General features: G+C 36.6%; 1 protein-coding gene across 1 annotated transcript in view; it reads left to right on the top strand.

Moving 5' to 3' along the window:
* UNC13C (unc-13 homolog C) overlaps window positions 1–23975 on the top strand; it is a 579627-nt gene that overhangs the window by 134835 nt on the left and 420817 nt on the right. Inside the window, exons 4-5 of the mRNA XM_080645235.1 lie at window positions 6090–6112; window positions 6698–6762. Coding sequence (XP_080501361.1) covers window positions 6090–6112; window positions 6698–6762 — 88 coding nt within the window. The remainder of the gene's footprint in view (window positions 1–6089; window positions 6113–6697; window positions 6763–23975) is intronic.

Here is a 23975-nt window from a genome sequence, read left to right as displayed (position 1 = left end):
TATGCTCTTGCCTCCTTTGTCAAATATTAATTAAGCAGAGTGGTTTGGGTTGATTTCTGGGTTCTCTGTTTTGTTACATTGGTCTATATGTCTGTTCTTGTGCCAGTACCAGGCTGTTTTGAGAACAGTGGCTTTGTAATATAGCTTGATATGTGGTATTGAGATCCCTCCCACTTTGTTCTTCTTTCTCAGGATTGCTGCAGCTATTCAGGGTCTTTTTTTATTCCAGATGAATTTTGGAGAATTTGTTCTAGGTCTGTGAAATATGCCGCTGGTATTTTAATGGGATTGCATTGAATCTGTAGATTGCTTTGGGTAGTATGAACATTTTAATGACCTGGAGAGCATTATGCTAAGTGAAATAAGCCAGTCAGAGAAAGATAAATATCACATGATCTCACTCATTTGTGGAATCTAATGAACAACATAAACTGATGAACAGAAAGAGATCTAGAGACAGAGAAACATGGATCAGACCATCAAACCTTAGAGGGAAGGCAGGGGAGGGTGGGGGTAAGGGGGTGAGATCAACCAAAGGACTTGTATGCATGCATGTAAGCATAACCAATGGACACAGACACTAGGGGGGTGAGGGCATGAGTGGGGGGTGGGCGGCAATGGGGGAATAAGGACACATATGTAATACCTTAATAAATAAAGGAAAAAATTAACATTAACAAATAAATAAATAAAGGTTAATGGCAACTCAACAACCCTCTGATTACATTATAGGCTTTCCTCTGAACTGTTTGCAGCTCCCATCTCATGACTTGCAGACATACTGTACATACTTTAAAAGTCACATATATTTTGATATAGTGGTAAATAAGCCAAACCCATCTCCAAAGCAGCTAGTGAACAATATTATCCCCAGTGTAAGATTTATATTATCATCGAAGGACTTCAGAGCAAAGAAGTTTAAGAAAAATTGCTAAACTACATGAGTATAGAAATCAATCTTTACAAATGTCAAGATCTCTTCCATCCAAATGTCCTTTAAAAAGTATGTTATATAATGTAAAAAAAAAAAGAGAGAAAAAACACAATTTTTACTTTTATCTTAGAAAATTGTGAACTATTTCAAATTTAAGCCTTAGGTATTAACTTTAAGACATTTACTTTTGGTGGTAATTAGCAAATATTTCTTGTTATACTAAAATTCATTATATACAAAATCATAGTATTTAGAGCTAGTAGCTCTAGATATAATCTGCTCAAACTTTCTTATTTTGCTCATATATGGAGACAAACTGAGAGCTAAGGATATCATATGTTATCTCAAATCACATTTAAATTTATTTCTCAGGGATATAAACACAAGAACCTCTGATAGGTTCAATACTCAGGAGATGCATGTATATGGAGTTCAATTCTATAAGGTTAGAGTTTTAGCTTTGTAGGTTCTCATGCAGCATGGTTGAATAGTAATGTTCACCTCCTAAATATTTTCTAAGTTTAAAAAAATTCAAGAGGTGATTTCACTATAAATTAGATAGAGGAGGTTTCACTTTAATGTAGATAGAGATACTATGGTCCTATGTTAATGATATTAAGTAACTGAACTACAAAATGACCTTGTGAGGTGATATGAGTTCTAAGACAAGGAGCATTGGGAGCAGCATTATAGGAAGTATCCTGTATGTCATTTCAGAGGTTTATCCAGAATTTGACTAAGCAAAACAACTAATGTAGAATAAAAGGCAATTAATTAAGGAATAAAGCCATCATGTGTGTGTATTGGGTACATAAATGTATCATGTATAATAGATGTATATACACCATTAATATTTTTGAACATTTTTGATAGTATTTTAAATCTATTTATTTTAATAGTTGCAAATTATTACATCAAGACCACAGAGCATAATTTTCAATCCATATGTCTATACTTGTTCACGTATACCTTCTTGCAATGTTTTATTGAAAATTATGAAACAATGCAGATCTTTACATATACATTTATTTTCAGTATTTTAAATTATATTAATTTCCTAGGGATGATGTAACAAGTTACCATAAATTGAGTGACATAGAATAACAGAAATGTATTGTCTCACAGTTTTGGAGCCTAGAAGTCTGAGATCAAGACATTGACAGAGAAATGTTCCCTCTGAACGTTTTAGGGAAGGATCTGCCCAGAGCTTTCTCAGAGCTTCTGGTAGATAGTTCCTTGGCTTGTGGCAGCATAATTCCAATCTTCACCTAATATTTTTCTGTGTGTACATTTGTCTCCAAATTTCTCCCTTTTATAAGGACACCTGTCATATTGGATTGGGGACCAGGCTACTCCAGTAAGATATCATCTTAACCAAGCCACATTCCGAGGTACAAGGGTTAGGCCTTCAACATATAAATTTTGGGGGATACAATTCAACCCATAACAAAAATAATTTCTTTAGCATCAACTTCCAAAACAGGAATTTCCTCATCAAAACAATCACTAGACATCACCAAAAGTTCATGACTATTTTATTATCATTTTCTTTGTCATCAACCATGCATTACAATGTCTGCTTCATGACACTATTAACAGACTTGGGAATTATTTGTAATATCATGAAAGTATCATTATTCAAGTCTGTTAATTTTATAATCATAATTAGATATTTTATAAATTGGATAATTTTTCATGATTATTTACTCTTGTTGCCTTCTAATTTGTGAATTATCTAGTCACATTGCTGAGCATCTACTTATTGGAGTGTTGTCATTTTTATAGACATGTATGTTCTTTTTAGATGCTGAACATATTAGCAAATATGTTTTTTATTTTTTATTGTTTTTATATACAAAAGTAATGAAGGAACATAACAAATTTATCAAACTTTTTTGGTATCACTTTTTTACCTCTAATTTAAAACTACCTTCTCATTCCATCAGGTTAATATTCTTTTCTAGTTTTACTTGATTTTCTTACTGTATTTTGTATTTAATTTTTTAATACATATGGAACTTTGTGGAATATGTGTGAGATAAAGATACAAATGAATATTACAGATACTTAATCTATGGTCTAAGCATCATTTATTGATGCTTAGACCATAATAATGACTAGTGCTTCTCTTTCTCCTTAATAACATATGTCCTTTCTTATTCATTGAATTCTTAAGTATAAGGGTTTATTACAAAGCTATATTTTGTGTTTCACTGAGCTTTTAATCTATTATTTGCTGGGTCCATAAAATTTTATCTTTTATGAATTTTTAATATTGGTATATGCTCTCCTCACAATTCTAATTTTCAAAAGTCTTAGATGTTTTTACTTATTAATTCAGTTACACTTGAAATTATGATAATTTCAGTTTGCAACAACTTATCATTATGCTTTTAATTCTTAAATCTATAAGTCGGTTTGAAGACAATTCTTCCTCCCTGTACAGAAAGATGAAATGTTTCCTTGATTCAGATTTTTAGATACTTCCATGAAGTCATGTGCCTTATTTAAAGTTGTTCATTCAGTGTTCGGCAAACATTTATTAGTCATCTATATTTCAGAAATGTAGTAAAAATTAAGAAAAGGTGATTAATATAACCGAAGAGCTAGGAGGATTGCAGACAAGAAAACCGACAAAGGGTAAGAATTAACCAAGAGGAAGAGTGCACAGTGTACAGAGGGGTTATGCTTCAACTATGTTTTGGAGGCTGACTGGCAATTAGCTAGCTGAAAAGGGGGTCATTTGTTTTAGGAAAGGAAACAGAAATTGCAAAGGCACACAGGTATCAAAGAGCATGGCATAAAGATGAAAGGGCAAGAATTTAACTGGGACAAAAGTATAGGCAGGTTGTGAATGAGGTCTGACGAGCCATCAGCCAGTAGTATACACAAATCTGATTTTCTCTCATGTGGGCATTGGATAACATTGGTGGGTTTTAAAAAGGGAAGATATGTGATCGTGCCTGTATTTTAGAAAGGTTTCAAGGGGGAAAATATCGCAGGTAAACAAGAAAAGAGTGGAAATGAACAAAAAGGGTTGGTTGATAATAAAAATGTGTTCAGTGAATGAATAAAACATTGAATTAATCATTGAATGAAAGAACTGGAATGCATGATTAGAGTTAGATGCTGAAAAATAATTGATGACTTTGTTTGAATTATCCTTCTTTTAGTGAGATGGTTGATATAGAAACCAGTTATTGGGAATAGAAATCAGTTTTCAGTGGGAGATGTCAACTATTGAATATTTGAAATCATATCTCATGTCATTGTTTTTTCAAGCTAATTGCTAATAGTATGTGGGAAATAACATACTATTATTGTTTTATTTTGTTTATGTATTGGTTATATATGTTCACTTTCATAACTATTTTACTAACCCTAATAGCTGACCAGGGTTTTGTTTATTTTCTGGGTTTAAAATTGTAATTCCTAAAAATAACAACAACATTGTATCCTGTCTTTTAATACTTACATTTTTTTTCTATTTCATGTTTTTATATGTTGGTCAGAATTTCCAAAAATCAGTTAAATTAATGGTAGTAGGTATTTTTGTTTTGTTTTTAATAATAACGAGAATGCCCTAATATTTCACACTTAAGTTGATAACTCTAATGACTTTTATTTTTTAAAAATGTATTAAACTTAAGGAAAACTCATTCCAATTATATTTTTTAAAAAAATCACAAGGTTGTGAAATTTTATCAAATGATTTTTTTGGGATCTACTGAAATGCAGATATGTATTTTCTGACCAGTTGATATGTCCTATTACATTAGTTAGTCCATGATTTTAAATCATGCTCAGAATAAAATATATATGGTATGATAATTCTTTTTCAGAAATAATGATTAATTTTATTTTTGATATTTTATTTAGTATTTTAAATTATTTATGGCCATAAATAAGAGTGGTCTATTATTACTTTATATGGTGCTTACCTTGTTTTATCTTCAAAGGTATAACCCTGAGATAGTGTAAAATCTCTAAAAATTGAACAAAAATATTTAGTTACAGTAATCTATACTTAATGATTCAAGAAAACAAATAGATTTCATATTTTCATCAATAAAAGTCATCACTGAGCTATGTGACCTTGGATAAACCTTTACCGCTCTGTAGTTCATCTAGAAAAATGAGGGGTTTGGACTACATGTACCCAAGGTCACTCTAGCTCCAGCTTCCTGCCAACTTGTATTCATAGAGAAGTAGCTTGAGCTTTATGGTAATAAGCAAAGCTGAATTAATAAGTTTAAGAATAATATACTCTGTAAGGTGGAATTGGATCATGCCATGATGAGCCTGGAAGATTTAGACTTCTGTTCTAAAAAAAAAGTTATTAGTGTATAGTTCTCTACTTGAGCCCTTGAGCGGTTGAAATTGAAAAATGTTGACCTTGCGGTTTATCTAAAATTTCACTGGAGAAGTGTGGGCCAGCCAACCCTCTCTGTTCTGGTCAACACACCTGAAACATTGGACTGAAAGGGCAGCATGTGAGGGATCAGAAGCCTTGGATTTGTGTCCCACTTCTGCCCTTAACTAGCCTTGTGATCTTAATCAAATGACTTACCCACTTCTGGCATCAGTTTTCTTATTTACAAAATGGAATGTATTTAATTACTCTTGTAGCTCTTAGGTTCTCTGATATGAGAATCCATACATAAATAACCCCTTAGTAAAATATCCTCAATTAATCTAGTCATCTGAGGTTTACTTTTGAATATATTGATCTCAGTTGACCCTCTCAACAAAGTTTGGAAGCAAATAGGAATAGTATCAGGGGCCTTTTTAAAGTTAGTTGTAGACTCTAGAGAATTTGGTGGTTTGCCCAGTGTGCTTAGTAAGTGGCAGAACCTCAGCTGGAGCCTAGGACTTCTGATTCTTCAACTGTTCTTTTCTTTGTATGACACATTGTCTTTCATTAAATCCCGTGATCACCCTGTGATACTTTTCAAGCATTCTGGCACATTTTTCAACTCTTTTAGATTATGAGGACCTACTAGCCATCTTCCCTAGAGCTCAACCTTGAAATTCTGTTCATTTATTATTTTAAATAATGTAACATAGTAACACTTTGTTCATGTGCATGTTTAAATGATTTCTTGAAAAGTACTCCATCTAACATGTATTCCTTCTTTTCCTAATTCTCTTTCAGATAGCAGTTCTGTGGATGAAAAGGTTTTGAATCATGCATTTTCTTCCCTGCTGAGGGATCTTGTCTTTTGTACATGTTTGTTTGTGACATGTTAGACCTGTTTTGGTTCCTCTGTTTTAGTTGTGAAATGTGCATGTTATCACAGCTTTCCACCCTTTGGTTGTCCTTTAAGTGTGCCCCCGATATGTTGCATTTATGAAGAGGTTACACCTTGCCAGCTGCGCTTCTTTAGCTCACACTTGCCAACCTAGGGGTCTGCTACAGTCAAACTCAGCATCTGTTCTTAAGTCTGGCTAATCATGATCTCCTGGACTGACTCATGATCTTCACTGCATATACTGAGTTTTAAGGGCAAACAGTATTTGTAATATGATATACTTTCCTGGACTCTGCCAGTGCCTTTGTTTAAATGCTGACAGCTCATTTCAAAACCTGCACTCACAAAAACATGTAGCTTTGACTTGGAGCTGACCCTGCTTAGCATTTGTCATACTAGGTGTTATGTGTCTAGTGCAGTTGACCCATGTCCCAAATTCCCCTCTATGCAGTTACTGTATGCTAAAAGTCTGTTTTCTTTTGTTTTTTTCCCCCCTCGTGTTTTATTTAAGGCTCGAATAGTAAGTGGCAATGATTTGGATGCTTCCAAATTCTCTGCGCTCCAGGCATTTGGTGGGTAAGTACATTCGTAACCTTTCTAAAGTATTCCTTTCATCAGTAGTGCTTGGCTGTGTTCTCAACATATGTATTTTGAATGCAGGATGTTGCATGATGGTATAATTAGATAGCCTCACTGTTGCTTTCTTTTTTCACAATAAAGTAGCTCCTAGAGTGGTTTTTTAAAATATATATACGTATAATTATGTATATATGTATCTATATACAAAGACTCTATATCAAAACCACCTAACCAGATTAGGTATTAACATTAACATTCCATACACAAATACAAACACATAATTTTACTAAATGTGTTCATATTCATACAGTTAATACTAACTTTGATCTGCTTGTTTGTACTTAATGATATGTGTATAAACAGTTTTCTATGTAAATGAGTTGATGAATGTAATCTCCACTATCATTTTTATAGTGGCATTTAATGGATGGATAAAAAGTATTTAAAATTTGATCACAAAATAATGTATGAATTATATTCTATAAGATACACAAATAAAAAAAGATTGCCTTTAATGCTCATAATTATACATTGGTATCAGTTTGACATTTATGTTCTTAGATCTTTTCTGTGTGCCTTCATACATATCTAAGTTCAAATAAAATTGTTTTATATTGTGTATTGCTGTATATTTACCATAAATTAGGCCATTTTGTATATAAATAAACAAGCACTAGTTTGGTGTTGACTTTGTAGCAGGTACTTTTACAATTGTTTTATGTATAATGACTTGTTTGATACTTACAGTGGCCCTATGAGGTAAGTGTTATTTTGACTTCCATTTTACAAATTAGAGAACCTATGTATAAAATAGTTTTAAAAAACAAACTTCCCCTTCATACAGCCAGTAAGTGACAAAATCAATATTCCAACCCCATTAGTCTAGTTCCAGAGCTTACTCACTGTGCTAAATTGTATCTGCTACTCGTGGTTTCCTTTTCCCTTTCCTTTTATTTTTTCCATCTAACAGCATGTCTCGGGAAACTTTCCATTTCCTTATTTCTAAGTGATGCGAATATTTTAAAATATTTATGTAAGATTTATTTGTTCATGTTTCTGTTAATTGATTTTTAAGAATATTTATAAGTGTTATTATTGTAAATTATACTGCAGCAAACATATAACAAATTGTTAATTTGTTATGGGTGGACCAAAGCTTATTCATAGTATAGGCAGACAGATTAGTTGTTTTATTAGAGTTGACATTTGAACACATTTGAATTCAATATAAATAGAAACAAGATTTAGATGCATGTTTTAGGGAGTTTTTAGGCAAATAAATACTTACAGTTATATTTATAATACTTTTATTCTTCAAAAATGAATATTCTGCTAAGTACATCCACTTAAATGAACATATAAAGTTTCAAGTTTAAAGCTCCTGGAAAATAACATATACCATTTTTTTTTCAAGTAAAAGTAATTAAGATGTTATTATGTCTTAAACCTTTCTATGTCTTTATATATGTGAAGAATTTACTCACAGTCTTATTGTGATATCACAATGATTTAAATTTAAGAAAACCAGCTTACATAAAAGCTTATCATAAATTATCTGTAGAAAATTCAAGTAAAAAATGAATTACTCTTTTGTCCCTATCCCACACAAACTGTCTCTCCAAGTTTACTAGAAATAATAACTTGACAAAATGAATGACAGGTTACCATAGAAAATAATTAAGTTGAATTTCAATTTACTTATGAAAAAAATGTTGTATGTCAAGATCTTGGAGGCTAATAGAGTTTCTGGTCTTATGGTTCCTGCAACTCCTCCTTGCCAAAGGCATCCTTCATTTCATAACAACTTGCTTTCCTAACTCCTGTCTGAATATGGACTTCATTATTGTCAGAGCAACTGAATTAGTCTAGATTCATGTTTTTAAGTGCAAGCTGTGTAAATGCCTAGCTAAAATAGGTCATCTTTGCATTTTGAATAGATCCTTTCCACATGGTTTTCTTCAGAGACTGCCCAGTTCAAGGACTTTCTAAGGGAGTTTAAAATTCTGATGCTATGGGAGAGGGGTCATCAGGACAATTTGCCATTATCTAAATCTGTATTTCCCCTTGAAGAATCTTGAAGATACCCTTCCCTTAAGTAAAGCCTTCAGTCACAACCTCTTTCAGAAAGATTTGTTTCTTGTTTTACTTCCCCATACATATTTTAAAATTATTTTTAATAAAATGAAATATTATTACAATTCTTCTAAATATTATAACGTCTATTTTCCTGGGAAGCTACGATTGGAGCAAACTTTCAAAATAGGGAGTCATTGCTTCTTCTTGACAATACTATTTTATAATTCACTCTTTTACCTTCAACATTCCTGATCAGTTCAGAGCCATTCCACATTCATCATTCCCTCCCCTTTCTCAAGTGTCAATGAAAGAATAGTCTATACTTATTGAAACAGAATAATGGAGCTAACCATGCTGTTCTCTGGTTTCTGCTGATCTCTTCGTACATTTCTGGTAAATGTTGCTGGAAAAAATCATGCCAAAATTTATTCTGCCAAAATTTTCCCATCTATCACAATAAATTTAGACAGGTTCTAGAAAAGGAATTGGGAGATGTAGATAGAAAAGATAAACAGGAAAATGAAAGAGATAGAAGACTGGATGGATGCATGTTTCAGTGAAATTATTGCATTTAACATTTTACATCCTCTAGTAGTTGTACAGAAGCTTGGTAACTTTTGTTAAATATGTAAGCTACAGGTAATACTAGAAGCACACACCACGCTGGTGTTAGAGAAGTAAAAGAGCTTTTTTGGAAGAAATATCCCAGAGATGAAGTAGAGAGACAGCAAGAGCAGGCAAGAAGGGCCTTTGGACCATGGCATGGGTCTGACATCTGGGAGAGGAAAAAGGGAAGAGAGGAAGGAAGGATTGGGTATGAAAAGTCTTAAATGAGGTTACAAGAAAGTGTCAGTCAAACCTATGAGGAGTCCTAGAAGAAGATTGCATGTTAGAGGAGTCCCACATTGAGCGTAAGTGGCCATTGCTATTACTTCCACATGCTCGGTCATTGGTTGGGAGCAGCTTGAGGAATGTGGCCTTGGGTTAATGCTGCAGTGTATTCTGTAGGTGAAGGCTGTCATCCGGCTACACTTCTCTGAGGAGATTTTCTCTGAGGGATGTCTGAGTGATGCATGCCCATGGCTACCCAGAATTTGATAAGTCAATTTGATGAAATTAATAACTAATAGTAAATGAAGTTAAACAAGTGCCTTCTCCAAATATGAACCACTTTATTAATAAAAATAATACTCCTTGTGCATATGGCATAAGTTCACTCTTCCCTGGTCATTTGTAATAATAGTTTTATTGGTTGTATGATGAATAGCATTTCAAGGTCATTTTATGTATTTTTTTCTTTGTAGTCTCAAGGTACTAGCTTTGTCTGCACCAGAATTGAGAAGTCTATAAAACAGTGGTGGGATAAGGGAAAAGAAAGATAGTGTGAAAGAAGAGATATTGATCTTAGTTCCCTTTCTTCTCTAGTCACCTAGGGTCTCTGCAGGATAGTTCTCATAGAACTAAGTTCCTCGAGCCTATATAAAGGAAGGTTTGGCTTCTGTCCATGGTTCTGAACTAGGCTATAGCTGCTTTCCTTAATCCCAGGAATCTGGTGATTGTTTTCCAATGCATTGCCAGGATTATTCAACTTTATCAAGAAAGAGGTGATGTTGAAAGTAGTAACAAAAATCAGAGATAGAGAAAAATCAAGAGATACTGATTAAGGACAGGACACTGAGAGTGCCAAATAGAAAAAGAGAAGTTTCTGTTTTGACTTCAATTTCAGAAAAATACAACTGAAATATCTATATATATATAGGAAAAGCCAGCAACCAGAACACCGTGAAGACTGGAACGACCGCTTACTATGATGCCCAATGTGGCCAGTGAACTGGCCTGATTGGGGAGGGGGGCAGGATCGGCAGGCCAACCTCCTGTGGCCCCTCCCCCCACCCAGCCCCATCCCAGATTGGCCCCCCCACTCTGATCAGGGGCAGGGCCAGCCAGCCAACCACCCATGGCTCCTCCCCCCCAGGCCGCTGGCCCCCACTCAGCTCCTCCCACCCCATTTGGGGGCGGGGCCGGCCACCTCACTGCCCACAGCTCCTCCCCATCCCAAATGGGGGTGAGGCCTGCCAGCCAATCAGCTGCAGCCCCTCCCCCCAGCCAGCCCGGCCCTGATCGGGCCCCAATTGGGGCAGGCTGGCTGGCCATCCTCCCACCATCTTCTCCTCCCAACAGGCCCAGCCCCAATCCGCCCCTATACTAGAGAGCCTCTAGTATATTAGAGGCCAGGTGGACGAATTCATGCACCAGTGGGGTCCCTCGGCCTGGCCTGTGGGATCAGGCCAAAATCAGCTCTCTTACATCCCCTGAGGGGTCCCGGATTGCGAGAGGGCACAGGCCAGGCCAAGGGACCTCACTGGTGCACAATTGGGGCTGGGGAGGGACAAGGGAGGTTGGCCAACTGGGGAGGGACTGTAGGAGGGCTCCAGGGCATATCCGGCCCCTCTCACTCAGTCCTAATCAGCTGGACCCCAGCAACAAGCTAACCTACTGGTTGGAGCGTCTGCCCCCTGGTGGTCAGTGCACGTCATAGCGAGTGGTTGAGCAGCCTTAGCATATCATTAGCATATTATGCTTTGATTGGTTGAATGTACAACCAGACATTTAGCATATTAGGCTTTTATTATATAGGATATATATGTAAATGTATATATATATATATATATATATATATACACATATTTAATATTTTCTGAGATTTCAAAGATTGTTCAATTATTATCTTGAACAAATCCTATATAATAAAAGGCTAATATACAAATCAACTGAACGGCAGAACAACCGGTCACTATGACATGCACTGACCACCGGGGGCAGATGCTCAACACAGGAGCTGCCCCCTGGTGGTCAGTGCACTCCCACAGGGGGACTGCCACTCATCCAGAAGCTCTGAGCCGGGTTCATGGCTGGCGGGAGCCTCTCCTGCCTCCGCAGCAGTGCTAAGGATGTCTGACTGATAGCTTAGGCTCGCTCCCACTGGACATCTCCCGAGAGCTCCCGGACTGCGAGATGGCGCAGCCAGGGCTGAGGGACACCCCCCCCCCCCACCCGAGTGCATGATTTTCGTGCACTGGATCTCTAGTAATTTTATAAATGTGAACAAGCCAATTATCAGCCAAAGTTCTGAATAATTTCTTTGTTTTTAAATTTACCTTGATTAAAATGGTATTTTTTTCTCTGTTAAAATCTGACATGGATTAGGTTGCACAATACTTGGATATAGATCATTTTAAATACTCTTGATATTTCTTTCACAGTTCTGGAATTGCTTTTATATTTCTCTATAAAATTTAGGAGGTTTTATGCCTCGCCCTCTTCCCTGCTTTTAGTCCTGCCTTTCATGTTATCCAGGGCCTAAAATCAGCCATTTAATATGGGAGCTAATATTGTTCTGACTCTCCAGGGGATAACCCATCTTTTATCATAGCAACAGTTTTTTTCTATGGAAGTTTAGAACTTTCTCTTTGATTTATGAACTATAAAGGAAAAAAATTAGATTCTTCTCTATCCCCTCAAGTAACTTCATTATTTCTTAAAGAAAGGGACAGAGATTATCCAAAGCCTAGAAAATGGGTGTTTCTACTGCTATAATACCTTCCCTGGGTCAATGGTTTATCCTGCACAAATATCCTTTCATGCTTGAATAAGTGTGCCAAATATTTAAAAAATGACATAACAGTTTGTGTCAATCTCAGTAAGAGGTTTCTCTTTGGAGAAAAAAGGAAATCTTTGTTTTTCTTTGACTTTTCAGTCAGTTGTTTTTATGGAAGAGATCTTTCCTTTCCAGGGGATTTGGTATAGGAGTTCACTAGTGTAATGGCTAACAGATGCAAACAGGGTCTAGTTTCACAATCCATTATCATACAGCAATTCAATCTTACATTAATAATATTTTAACTTATTTTTACTCATATTGCCATCAGTCTAGTTTTAGTCTTCAATACCTTTTACCTAGACAATTGCAAACTGATCTTTCTTCTTCCATTCCTTCCTTCCCATTAAGTCTAAGCTATATACTGTTAAAGATTAATCTCCTTAAAGTACAGTACTTTTCCATTTAAGTGTTTTTAATGGCTCCCCATTTATGCAATGTGAAATATAAATTCTTCTACATGGCTTTAAATATCCTTCTTGATTTCTTTTGTCTCTCTTTACAATGGAGAAGTATTAACACAATTTTTATGGTCCTACATGTTTGTCATTCCTATGGTACCTATGAATTTAAATTGTATAATTTTATAAATTTTCTATCCAACTTGATTTTAAGCTCAGAGTTGGTCTTTGTGGTTTCTTTCCACAGAGCTATGCCAATACCTTGTCCATATGAGGACCTCATTCATGAATTAATCTTGCTTTAGAATGGCTTTCTCTTAGATCAGTTGGTTTGAATCACATTTTAAGAGATTGAGGTCCACTGCATTTTAAGAAAATAATATTTCCCAAACAATCATGGATTCAGTATGAAATATACATGAGGAGCACTGTGAGTTTTAAAATAAATACCATATGATCTCACTTATATGTAGAATTTAGTAGACAAAATAAAAACAGAGGCATAGATACATGGAACAGATGACAGCTGTCAGAGGAAGGGGAGGCTGGGGAGTTGGATATAAGAAGGTAAAGAGATTAACCCAAAAAACATACACATATATACATAAATAGATAGATAGATAGAAATAGAGATAGAGATAGAGATAGAGATAGAGATAGAGATAGAGATAGAGATAGAGATAGAGATAGAGATAGAGACAGAGACAGAGACAGAGATATCGCATAGACACAGACAACAGTGTGGTGGTAGCCAGAGGGAAAGGGGGGTGGGAGGAGGTGGAGGGAGGCAAAGGGGAGATAAATAGGGTCAGAAAGAGACTTTGCTTTGGGCAGTGGGTGGGTGATACAGTGTGTAGATGATGTTTGGTTGAGTTGTACACTTGAAACCTGTATGATTTTTTTTAAAATTTGTAATTTATTGATTTCAGAGAGAGAGAGATAGACACATCAATGATGAGAGAGAATCATTGATTGACTGCCTCCTGCACACCCCCTACTGGGAATTGAGCCCACAACCTGGGCATGTGCCCTTGGCTGGAATCAAACACAGAACCCTTCAGTCCCAAGGGCTGATGCTCTATCCATTAGCCAAACTGGCTAGGGCAAAACCAGTATGATTTTGTGAACCAATGGTACCCAAATAAAATAAAATAAAATAAAATAAAATAAAATAAAATAAAATAAAATAAAATAAAATAAAATATAATAAAATATAATAAAATAATAGAATAAAATAATAGAATAAAATAAAAATAATAAAATAAAATAATAAAATAAAATAATAAAAAACAAAATAGAATAAAATAGAATAATAAAAAATAAAATAGAATAAAATAGAATAAAATAAAATAAAATAATAAAATAAAATAATAAAATAAAATAATAAAATAAAATAATAAAATAATAAAATAATAAAATAATAAAATAAAATAATAAAATAAAATAAATAAAATAAATAAATAAATAAATAAATAAATAAAATAAAATAAAATAATACATAAAATCCTATCTAATAAAAGAGTAATATACAAATTAGCCATTATTCCGCTACACCCACAAGCCACACCCACCAGCCACACCCAACAGCCAATCAGGAGTGAGTATGCAAATTAAACCAACCAAGATGGCTGGGGCCATGGAGAGAGCAGAAAGGAGTCTTGGGTTTCCCCAGCGATGGAGGAAGCCAAGCTTTCCCCACACCCTGGCCGGCCCACTCCAGGCTACAAAGTTTCAATTATAGAAGATAAATAAATCCCAGATACCAGGGACTCTGCTTGGGTTGCTGGGGGGCGTGGCCGGCCTGCAAACCACCACAGGCACACGCCCCAAGGGAACCCTCACCCTGATCCGGGACACCCTTCACGGCAAACCAGCTGGCCTTCACCCATGCACCAGGCCTCTATCCTATCTAATAAAAGAGTAATATGCAAATTGACCATCACTCCAACACACAAGATGGCTGCCCCCATGTGGTCAAAGATCCTGCCCCCATGTGGACACAAGATGGCCACCAGAAGATGGCCAGCAGGGGAAGGCCATTGGGAGGGACCAGGCCTGAAAGGGAGGGCAGTTGTGGGCAATCAAACCTGCAGGGGAGGGCAGTTAGGGGTGACCAGGCCCGTAGGGAGGGCAGTTACAGGCAATCAGGCTGGCAGGGGAATGGTTAGGGGGTGATAAGGCTGGCAGGCAGAAGCAGTTATGGGCAATCAGGAAGGCAGGCAGGGAAGCAGTTGGGAGCCAGCAGTCCTGGATTGTGAGAGGGATGTCCGACTTCCCATTTAGGACCGATTCCACCAGGATCGGGCCTAATGGGACAGTTGGACATCCCTCATGGGGTCCCAGATTGGAGAGGGTGCAGGCTGGGCTGAGGGACAGCCTCCCTCCCCCTCCATGCATGAATTTCGTGCACCGGACCTCTAGTAAAATAAAATAAATAAAATAAATAAATAAAATAATAAAAAAATAAAATAAAATAAAAATAAGTAAGGAAGGAAGTAAATGAAAGCAGCTTAACACACACCCAAAGTTAGTGTTACTAAGCCCTTACTGTGTTGGGGGCGGGATTATTTAGGCATTTTTTTTTTCATATTAGCTCTAACTCCAATTGATAAGGAGGCCACTTTGCTTTTGATCATGAATCCTCTTTTTTCTTCGTTGGAGAAACTTTTTGAAGGGTGTATTGAGCAAATCTATAAAAATATCATTCTAATTATGCTGACACAAATTTTATCCTTTCATTCTCCTCTCTGAAAACCTTAGCACTTTAGAACACTCTCAATATAAACTCATACTATAGTAAAGATTGCCTCTTATCAGGGGCCTTATTTCTTCTTTAGGAAGGAGACCTTTGTAATAACTGAATCACCTGTTTTTACTTTGCTTTTTCCCTTATCTAATGTCAGACACAATCATGCCACCTGGCAGTTATATTAGAAAAGAATCTCATGGGAGGCTAGGGGAGGCCTAACGCTATCATAGACTCTGGATTAAAAGAGGCCGGCTACTCTTTAGCACTCTGCCTGCAGTCCTTCCTGCAAGCCGACATACTAGTATTTAAACTGCATATCAGGTGTGGCAGAAACAGACAGCCTAGCAGGGGTCCTCAAACTACGGCCCGCAGGCCACATGCGGCCCGCCGAGGACATTTATCCGGCCCACCGGGTGCCGCTGCCTGTCCTGCTTAGCAGCCAACTCGTCCCGGGCCTGCAGTGCGCATAGGAATTTGTTCATAGTTTTTTTTTTAAACTATAGTCCGGCCCTCCAACGATCTGAGGGACAGTGAACTGGCCCACTATTTAATTAGTTTGAGGACCCCTGGCTCTACTGATTAGCAACAAGGCCATTAGCTTTCTAAAACCCATGTACCAAGAAGCCATAGCTTCCTGAGGCCAGAAAAAATTCCCTGCCTATCAAATTTTGGCCTAGCACTAGCAATCACTTCTCTAGGTCAGGGTCAGCTAAATGTTTCACTAGGCTTTCTTGGAAATTACTTAGGAAGCACTTGATCTCTTCTATTTAGAATGTCATGGGGTCATTTGACATTAGCATAGAGAACAGCCACTTGACTGACTCCTTAATTATGTGGACCTATAAGACATAAGGACCACAAGTTGGACTCCATAGGAATTACAGTTTGGCATAGTATCTATGGAAGTAAGGTTGCAGATACTAACTATAATATCTAAACCAGCCTTATAAATGCCATAGATTGTGTGGTGTGGATTACTAATCATTTCTTTTAGATTTTTTTCCTACATAGATAGTGGCAAAGAATTTATAGTACTTGCTCATGGATTAAGAAATAGAGCTGTTATGCTCACGCTACTAACAGCTTATCGTTCACAAAGTTAGAGACTCACCCTCTTTCAGTATCTCATATTATGGTCTGAATTTCTAGCTTAACATTCTTTCTTATTGTATAATACACTACAAATGCAGAAAGGACAATTGAGTATTGCCCACAGTCAATCCAGAGATATTGTATACTTCCCCATCCTCTAATAATTCTATTAGTAAACAGATTTCTCCATTCTCACACATCCATAAGAACCCTGATGTTTACTCAAATAGAGGTCATTTTCTATGCTTAGAAGGCTCATCATAGAAATTCTCCCAAATCACATTTTTCTGTTATTTAGTATTAGTTAAGATTATGAAACCTCAGAAACCCCAAACTTTACTCAACACATAAAGGCTACTTTTTATCCTCATGATGATGGGTTTATGTTATAGATCCAGAAGATGCATATGATCCATATCAACCCAGGATGCAGATAATGTCTTCATTTCAGGGAAGAAAACCACAGCCTCCATCAACTCTCCACAGCTTTCCTTTAGCCATTTCCTGGCACCGGATCCATCCATAATTATTGCACATAATGATTGGCTCCTTAGGAAGGGACTGCTTTCCCTTTTATCTGTAGGTGACTGCCAACTAAAACCAAACCCAGCAAGAAGGCTAACTTTCCCTAGCTTCTAAGAGCACTAGCTCTACACCATAGTACTTGAGACACACTTTAAAGGAATCCCATGCATGCATATAAGCCTAACCAATGGACAGAGACAACGGGGGGGTGAGGGCATGAGTAGAGGGGTTTGGGGGGTAATGGGAGGATAAGGACACATATGTAATACCTTAATCAATAAAGAAATTTAAAACAAAGGAATCCCAAATTGTGCACTTTCCAAAGACTAGTGTTTTAGCAATAGAAATTGTATTTTATACCCAGCCGCTGAGGCTAAATCTTTTCCTTATTAGGAAAGGCTACCATCATAAACTTAAGCATGATGCTAATTTTACCTCCCTACCCTCATGACTCCCATTCAAAATCATTTTTCTTGCTCCTGGCTTCACCTCAACAATAACAACAAATACTCTGATGCCAGTGCTTGTCATACTTTCTTCTCTGAGCATCTCAGGAAGACCCACCTAATTAATGTAAGAGCTACAGTAGTCATACAGTCTCAAAAAATTAAAATTTTGAGGTTAGAAACCTAAGGAGAGCATATATGCTGGAGAAAATAATGCATTGTTTTTCTAAAGATTTTCTGTGTTCAAATTGCTTATTGAATACTTATATGTTACTATACTTTTTCAGTTCTTTAAAATGGATTTTTAATCATGACCTCTCGTTTCTGGTTTAGCTTACATTTATTAGAAAATCTGTAAATCTTTATGGATACACCACACAGAATCAATTTTAATCTTCCAATGCCTCCCAGATATGCTACATGTTTGAGGAGAAGCAAATTAACATTACTGCTAAATCCTTTATGAAGACAGTATTTGAGTAGTCAGTCTTAAAACAGTGCCAGTTCAATAACCATGGAAAATGTCATCTGTCACATTGAGCAGAATAATCACTTGTTAGAAAATTACCAGATATTAGACAAAAACATTGAAAATAACTCTTAATAGATAAGGTGGCAATTATAATGAATAACATGGTTTCTAAGCCTGATGGTTACTTCCAAGATGTAATTGATTGGGCTACTGAGTACATCTAGCATGTTTAAAATATCGCAGGGGAAAAAAATCATGGAGCTTGATCATTTTATTTCCCAATAAAACATATATTAAGTGCTTTTTAGTATCTTTTAATAAATGAACATCATATTTTATGAAGGTATATAATATAGCTTTCCTCTTATAGGCAGACAAGAGTAGTGCAATCTATACATATAAAAACACAAGTGACCGAACGACTGGTCGCTATGATGCATGCTGACCACCAGGGGCTGATGCTCAATGCAGGAGCTGCCCCCTGGTGGTCAATGTGCTCCCACAGCCAACCTCCCACAGCCAACCTCCCACAGCCCCTCCCACTGGCCTGCCGGCCCCAATTGGGCCAAACGGGGCTGGCCAGGGGCAGAGGTTGGCCGGCCATGGGAGGTTGGCTGTGGGAGTGCACTGACCACCCAGCCAGCTGTGGGGAAAGAACCCATCTGTGCACGAATTCGCACACTGGGCCTGTAGTAAAACAATAAAATAATCATCACTAACAAAATAGCATGCTTCTGTAACATTGTTATTATAGGCATACCTCATTTTTTTTTTACCTTTTCTTTATTATGCTTCATAGATGTTGCATTTTTTACAAATTGAAAGCAAGAACCTCCACCAAGAGAAAGGTTACAGCTCACTTTATTGTAATACTCTCTTTATTGCAGTGGTCTGTGACTGTACCTATAATATCTCTGAGGTATTGTACTCACTCCTTATTTAAAGTAACGACTTTGCTCAATCCATAATACTTTCTTAGATATTAAACAGCTTGCTGTCCAAACCATACCATAATTCTCAGGTATGACCAATTCTAAATTGAAAGCTAGCAGATGAAGTAGGTCTTGGTTTTTAATCTACCTTAGCATTTAGAAACAGTATAAAATATTATAGGATACATAGAGATAGTTTGAATGTCATTTAAAAATAGTGATAATATGTCATTCATAATTATTGTAATAATATAATAATACCTTTTTTAAATGGTTACAATATAACAGGTCTGTATCTAAGCATTATTCATACATTAACTCCTCTAATCTTCATCACAAATTTTTGAAGTAGATGTTAGATAATTATTCCATTTTTTAGCTGAGGCTTAAAGGCATTAAGCATGTTCAAGGTTAAACAGTGACATAGGATCAGAGCTGGGATTTGAACTAGGTCTTCATGATTCTAGGGCTTGACTGCATCACTATTATGCCAAATTGATATAATTTGCAAATAATCTTATTTCTGCATCACTTCTTTGTAATTACATATTATATTTTAAACTTAATGTTTCATCATGTATTGGTTTGACAAGGTTTCTACAAAGATATATTAAAAATGTGAGATTATACACACACACATATACATATACATCCTATATAATAAAAGCGTAATATGCTAAGTGTCCAGTTGTCCAGTTGTCCGGTCATCCAGTCGTCCGGTCGTCCGGTCGTCCAGTCGTCCGGTCAACGAATCAAAGCGTAATATGCTACTAATATACTAAGGCCACTCAACTTGACCAGTCGTTATGACGTGCACTGACCACCAGGGGGCAGATGCTCCAACCAGTAGATTAGCTTGCTGCGGGGGTCCAGCCAATCGGACTGAGCGAGATGGGCTGGACATGCCCTGGAGTCCTTCCACGGCCTGGCCTGTGCCCTCTTGCAATCCAGAACCCCTCAGGGAATGTCGGAGAGCCAGTTTCAGCCCGATCCCACAGGTCAGGCCAAGGGACCCCACTGTTGCATGAATTCATGCACCAGGCCTCTAGTGTGTAGACCTGTAGATAGGATATATATATCCTATATATATATCCTGAGATAGGATATATATATATATATATATATATATATATATATATATATATATATTTAGGAGATACATTTAGTAAGATATTTCAGAATACCTCCTAGAAAAACATTACCTAAGTGGGTCAAATATGGGTTGAATGACTGAATCCAAAGTGTGATAGTTCCTGAATGGTTTGTATCAGGGGAAGGCTCCTAGTGGAGTGCTTCAGGAGTGGCCTTCAGACAGATTATTTTTAATTAAACCAGATGAAAACATAAAAGCTGCAATTGTAGGCTTTGCGCATGATATAAGGCTGGGCAACATCAGGAGTGTATTAGGTGATGAGATTACTTTCTGAAAGATCTTAGCATACAACAAGAAGCTGCATCAAACAGGATGAAGTATATATAGTGTATCAGTCAAGATAGGCTAGGTTATAGTACAGTAACAAATAACTACCAAATCTTAGTGCATAAATCAAACATTTTTTGTCACCCATACTATACCTTAAGCGCATATAGATGCAGAGGAGGTGGATGAACCTTTTTCTTTATAGTTGCTCAGGGCATACCTTTGTTCATATTGCATTGGACACAGCAAATTACATAGCAATAACTAGGCTTAAGGGGATTGAAGTACTACCCTGTCATATGTTCTAAAAGGAGAATAAAACTGGAATGTTTCTGAAAGCCCTAATTATCAAAATTAGGGATAAGTGGAGATCTTAAACTCAGACTCTGCAGAAGAGAGAAAGTGCAGTTCAATGTCATGGCATGAAAAATATATCTAAAGTATGCATTGAATCTAGTGGCAAATTAAGTAAATTGTGGTGGAGGGCAGTAGACCTGAGAGGGCATAGAGAGGAGGGCAGTGTGGGAAGACCGGAGAGAAGCTCGCTGCGTATCGAGCTCTGCTGCTCTCAGGGCTGCTACGTTCGGGTCAGGCCACAGCACTTGGACAGAGTTTAGACAACAGAGAAAGCTTGCCCATCAAACAAGCTGACTGAAACTGTGTCTCAAATCACGCCATCTGAAAAACCACCGAAGCACCAGGATGGTGAATCTGGAAAAGAGAAGGTTTAGGTGAGAGTATGTTCAAGGTCTTCAAATAGTTAAAAAGATTAGGTATGAGAAAGAAATTAAATTGTCCTGATCTTCCCAGAGAGCAAAACATGGATCATTAGAGAAATTATGTGTAAGCAGACTTCTCAATATGAGAAAACATTTTCAATAAGAGCTGCCTTTATAAAAACGAAGTTGCCCATTTTTAGGGATATTTGTTAGAAATGTTGCAAAGGAAATGTAAACATTAGATGCTGGATTCCTTAAAGCCTCTCCCAATCTTAAGATTTTATTACATCATATAGTAATATTACATCCTATTCTAATATAATCACTGTATCAGAGAGATGTTGTTCTGTAACAAACCACCCTAACACTCAGTGGTTTAAAACTATGAAACCACTGATCTTGTCTGCATTCACTTTCACATGTATAGTCCTCTGGACAGAGCCTACTTCTCACATGGCTATGGGTGTCTGGCTATTGTCTGGGCAACAAAAGGGATTGGACCATGTACAACTCATCTTCCAGCTGGCCAGACCAAGCTTGTTCCTATGGCAGTGACAGGACTATAAAGGAACAAGAGGAAGCATACAAGGACACTTGAAGACAAGGATGGAACTGACAGCCATCACTTTGGATACATTTTCTTGTCCAAAACAAGTTATAAATTCTGCTCAGGTTCAAAAACATAGAAATAGACCCTGCTTATTTATGGGAGGAATGCACTAAGGCCATTTCTATGATCTATCATAATTGTGTATACCTACAATTAGATGTTCTTCAAAATTACATATTTTTCATTACTTAAAGAAAATAGAATGTTATTGCATATATTCACCTTCAATTAAAATACACTTTCAGTACTTGGAATGATAAAAAATAGCAATTACATGAAAATATCAGAATCTCACTTGGCACTTTCCAATTACCCCAGCTACAATACAAGGTACAGGCTCATTTACTTTCTAGTGGATAAAATGCTCTGAAATTAAGGAAGGATTTCTGACTTGGAGTTATGAGGGAAGACTTTATGGAGAAGATGGCATTGAATCGGGATTTGAAGCTTGGTTAGAATTTTGATATGTAGATATAGAAAAGAAAAGGCAGAGCAGGAAGTAGTACAAAAACTTCAGTAGTGCCATAGCATCATGGGCAAGGGCATGTACTAGACAATAATGTGTCAGAGTATATGATGGAGCAGTGGAAAATGCATTTGGAAAGGTAAGTTGAAACTCTGAATTCCTGACTAAAGATATTAAATATATTAATCTTTTGAGTAATATATCTATAAATTTGAATACCAGTGTCTTGTGAAAATGACTCAGGTGTTCTGAGAACATAGTGGCTGAACAATAGCTACTGGATAATGACAATGAGAGGAAAGAAACTATAAATTTATATCCACAATATTGTATATAGTTTTCATTAACCAGAGCAGATTCACCTGCCAAAAGTACAAGAACCTTAATTTTCAGAAAGATATTAGTCTGCAGAAGCAAGTGTACTCAGGCATAGCAGACATCTATTTTGCTTTGAGTACTTTTATGTAACTCTATCAACCATGATAAACATCACTGTAATTCCTGCTCATTATCTTGATGGTTAGACTCTAAGGTCCTAGGTAGGAAAGGCCAAAGGATGAGATTGGTGGAAGCCATCACTGCTCAGAACGCTCTGAGTGTAAATCTTTTTACACAAGGAGACACCATCTGCCACATAATCTTTACATACAATGATGGCTTCAGGAAGCAATACTTGAAATGATTGTTCTGGAGTGACAACTACAGAATCTCATGTTTCAGAAGATTTCCCCAGATTAATTTTAATTTGCATTTATTTTGATCAAGTGTGGAAATGCCAAAGCTGCAAAATAGGAGTGAATGAAGCAATGGATTGCATGCAACAGAGCATTCTATCTGGGCAGAGCTGAGACTCAGTTTTGACCAACATGATGAAATCTGTGAAAATTCTTTTCAATGTATTTTTGCCTCCATCAGTTTATACAGTCTGAGGAGAGTACTTGGACAGCTCTCCCAATTAGGGTTCAAGCTTAGACATATTTGAATGTCATTTCTGTAGTAATGATTCCAGAACAATCATTTCAAGTATTGCTTCCTAAAGCCAGCATATATAATGGGTTAGAGTAATGGAATTGATGGGCAACAGAATTGAGGGAAGGAGAGTGGGGTTCCTGTAAGAAGTTTTATCATAAGGGAACAAAGAGCCTGATATGGCAATTGAGTCTCAGTGGTAAGACCTGAATTTTGGTTACTGTGAATATGTTTTAAGCTATCCTTAACTCAGCTACTCTGATTGCGTAAGTATCTTTTAAGGAGAAAAAAAAAAGGGGTATATGTGGCTTTGTGCTATTTCTTTAGGAACTAAGCAAGACTTCTGAGTGCCCTTGCTAAATGGATCTGAGCGTCTCAAAAAATACAAATTAGATATAAAATACTAAGTGAAGGCAAATAATATCTTCCCTTTTTCCATTTGCTCATTGGTGCCCGAGGAGGGGAAATGCTACATAATTTCTGGGCAAAAGACAGGCAATAAAGTGATAAAGTGGTAAACACACAGAATTTGGAATTAAAAGGCCTAGTTTTCAGTCTTGACTCCACCATTTATTAGCTGCACAAGTCATTTAACTTGTGAGTCATACTACCTCTCTTGAAAAATGCTGATTATTATAACGATTAGCTCATAAGGTCACTTAGTTCATCTAAACT

Source organism: Plecotus auritus, assembly GCF_963455305.1.
Source record: "Plecotus auritus genome assembly, chromosome: 1".
Lineage (NCBI taxonomy): Eukaryota > Metazoa > Chordata > Mammalia > Chiroptera > Vespertilionidae > Plecotus > Plecotus auritus.
This window is presented reverse-complemented; position numbering and strand designations above follow the sequence as displayed.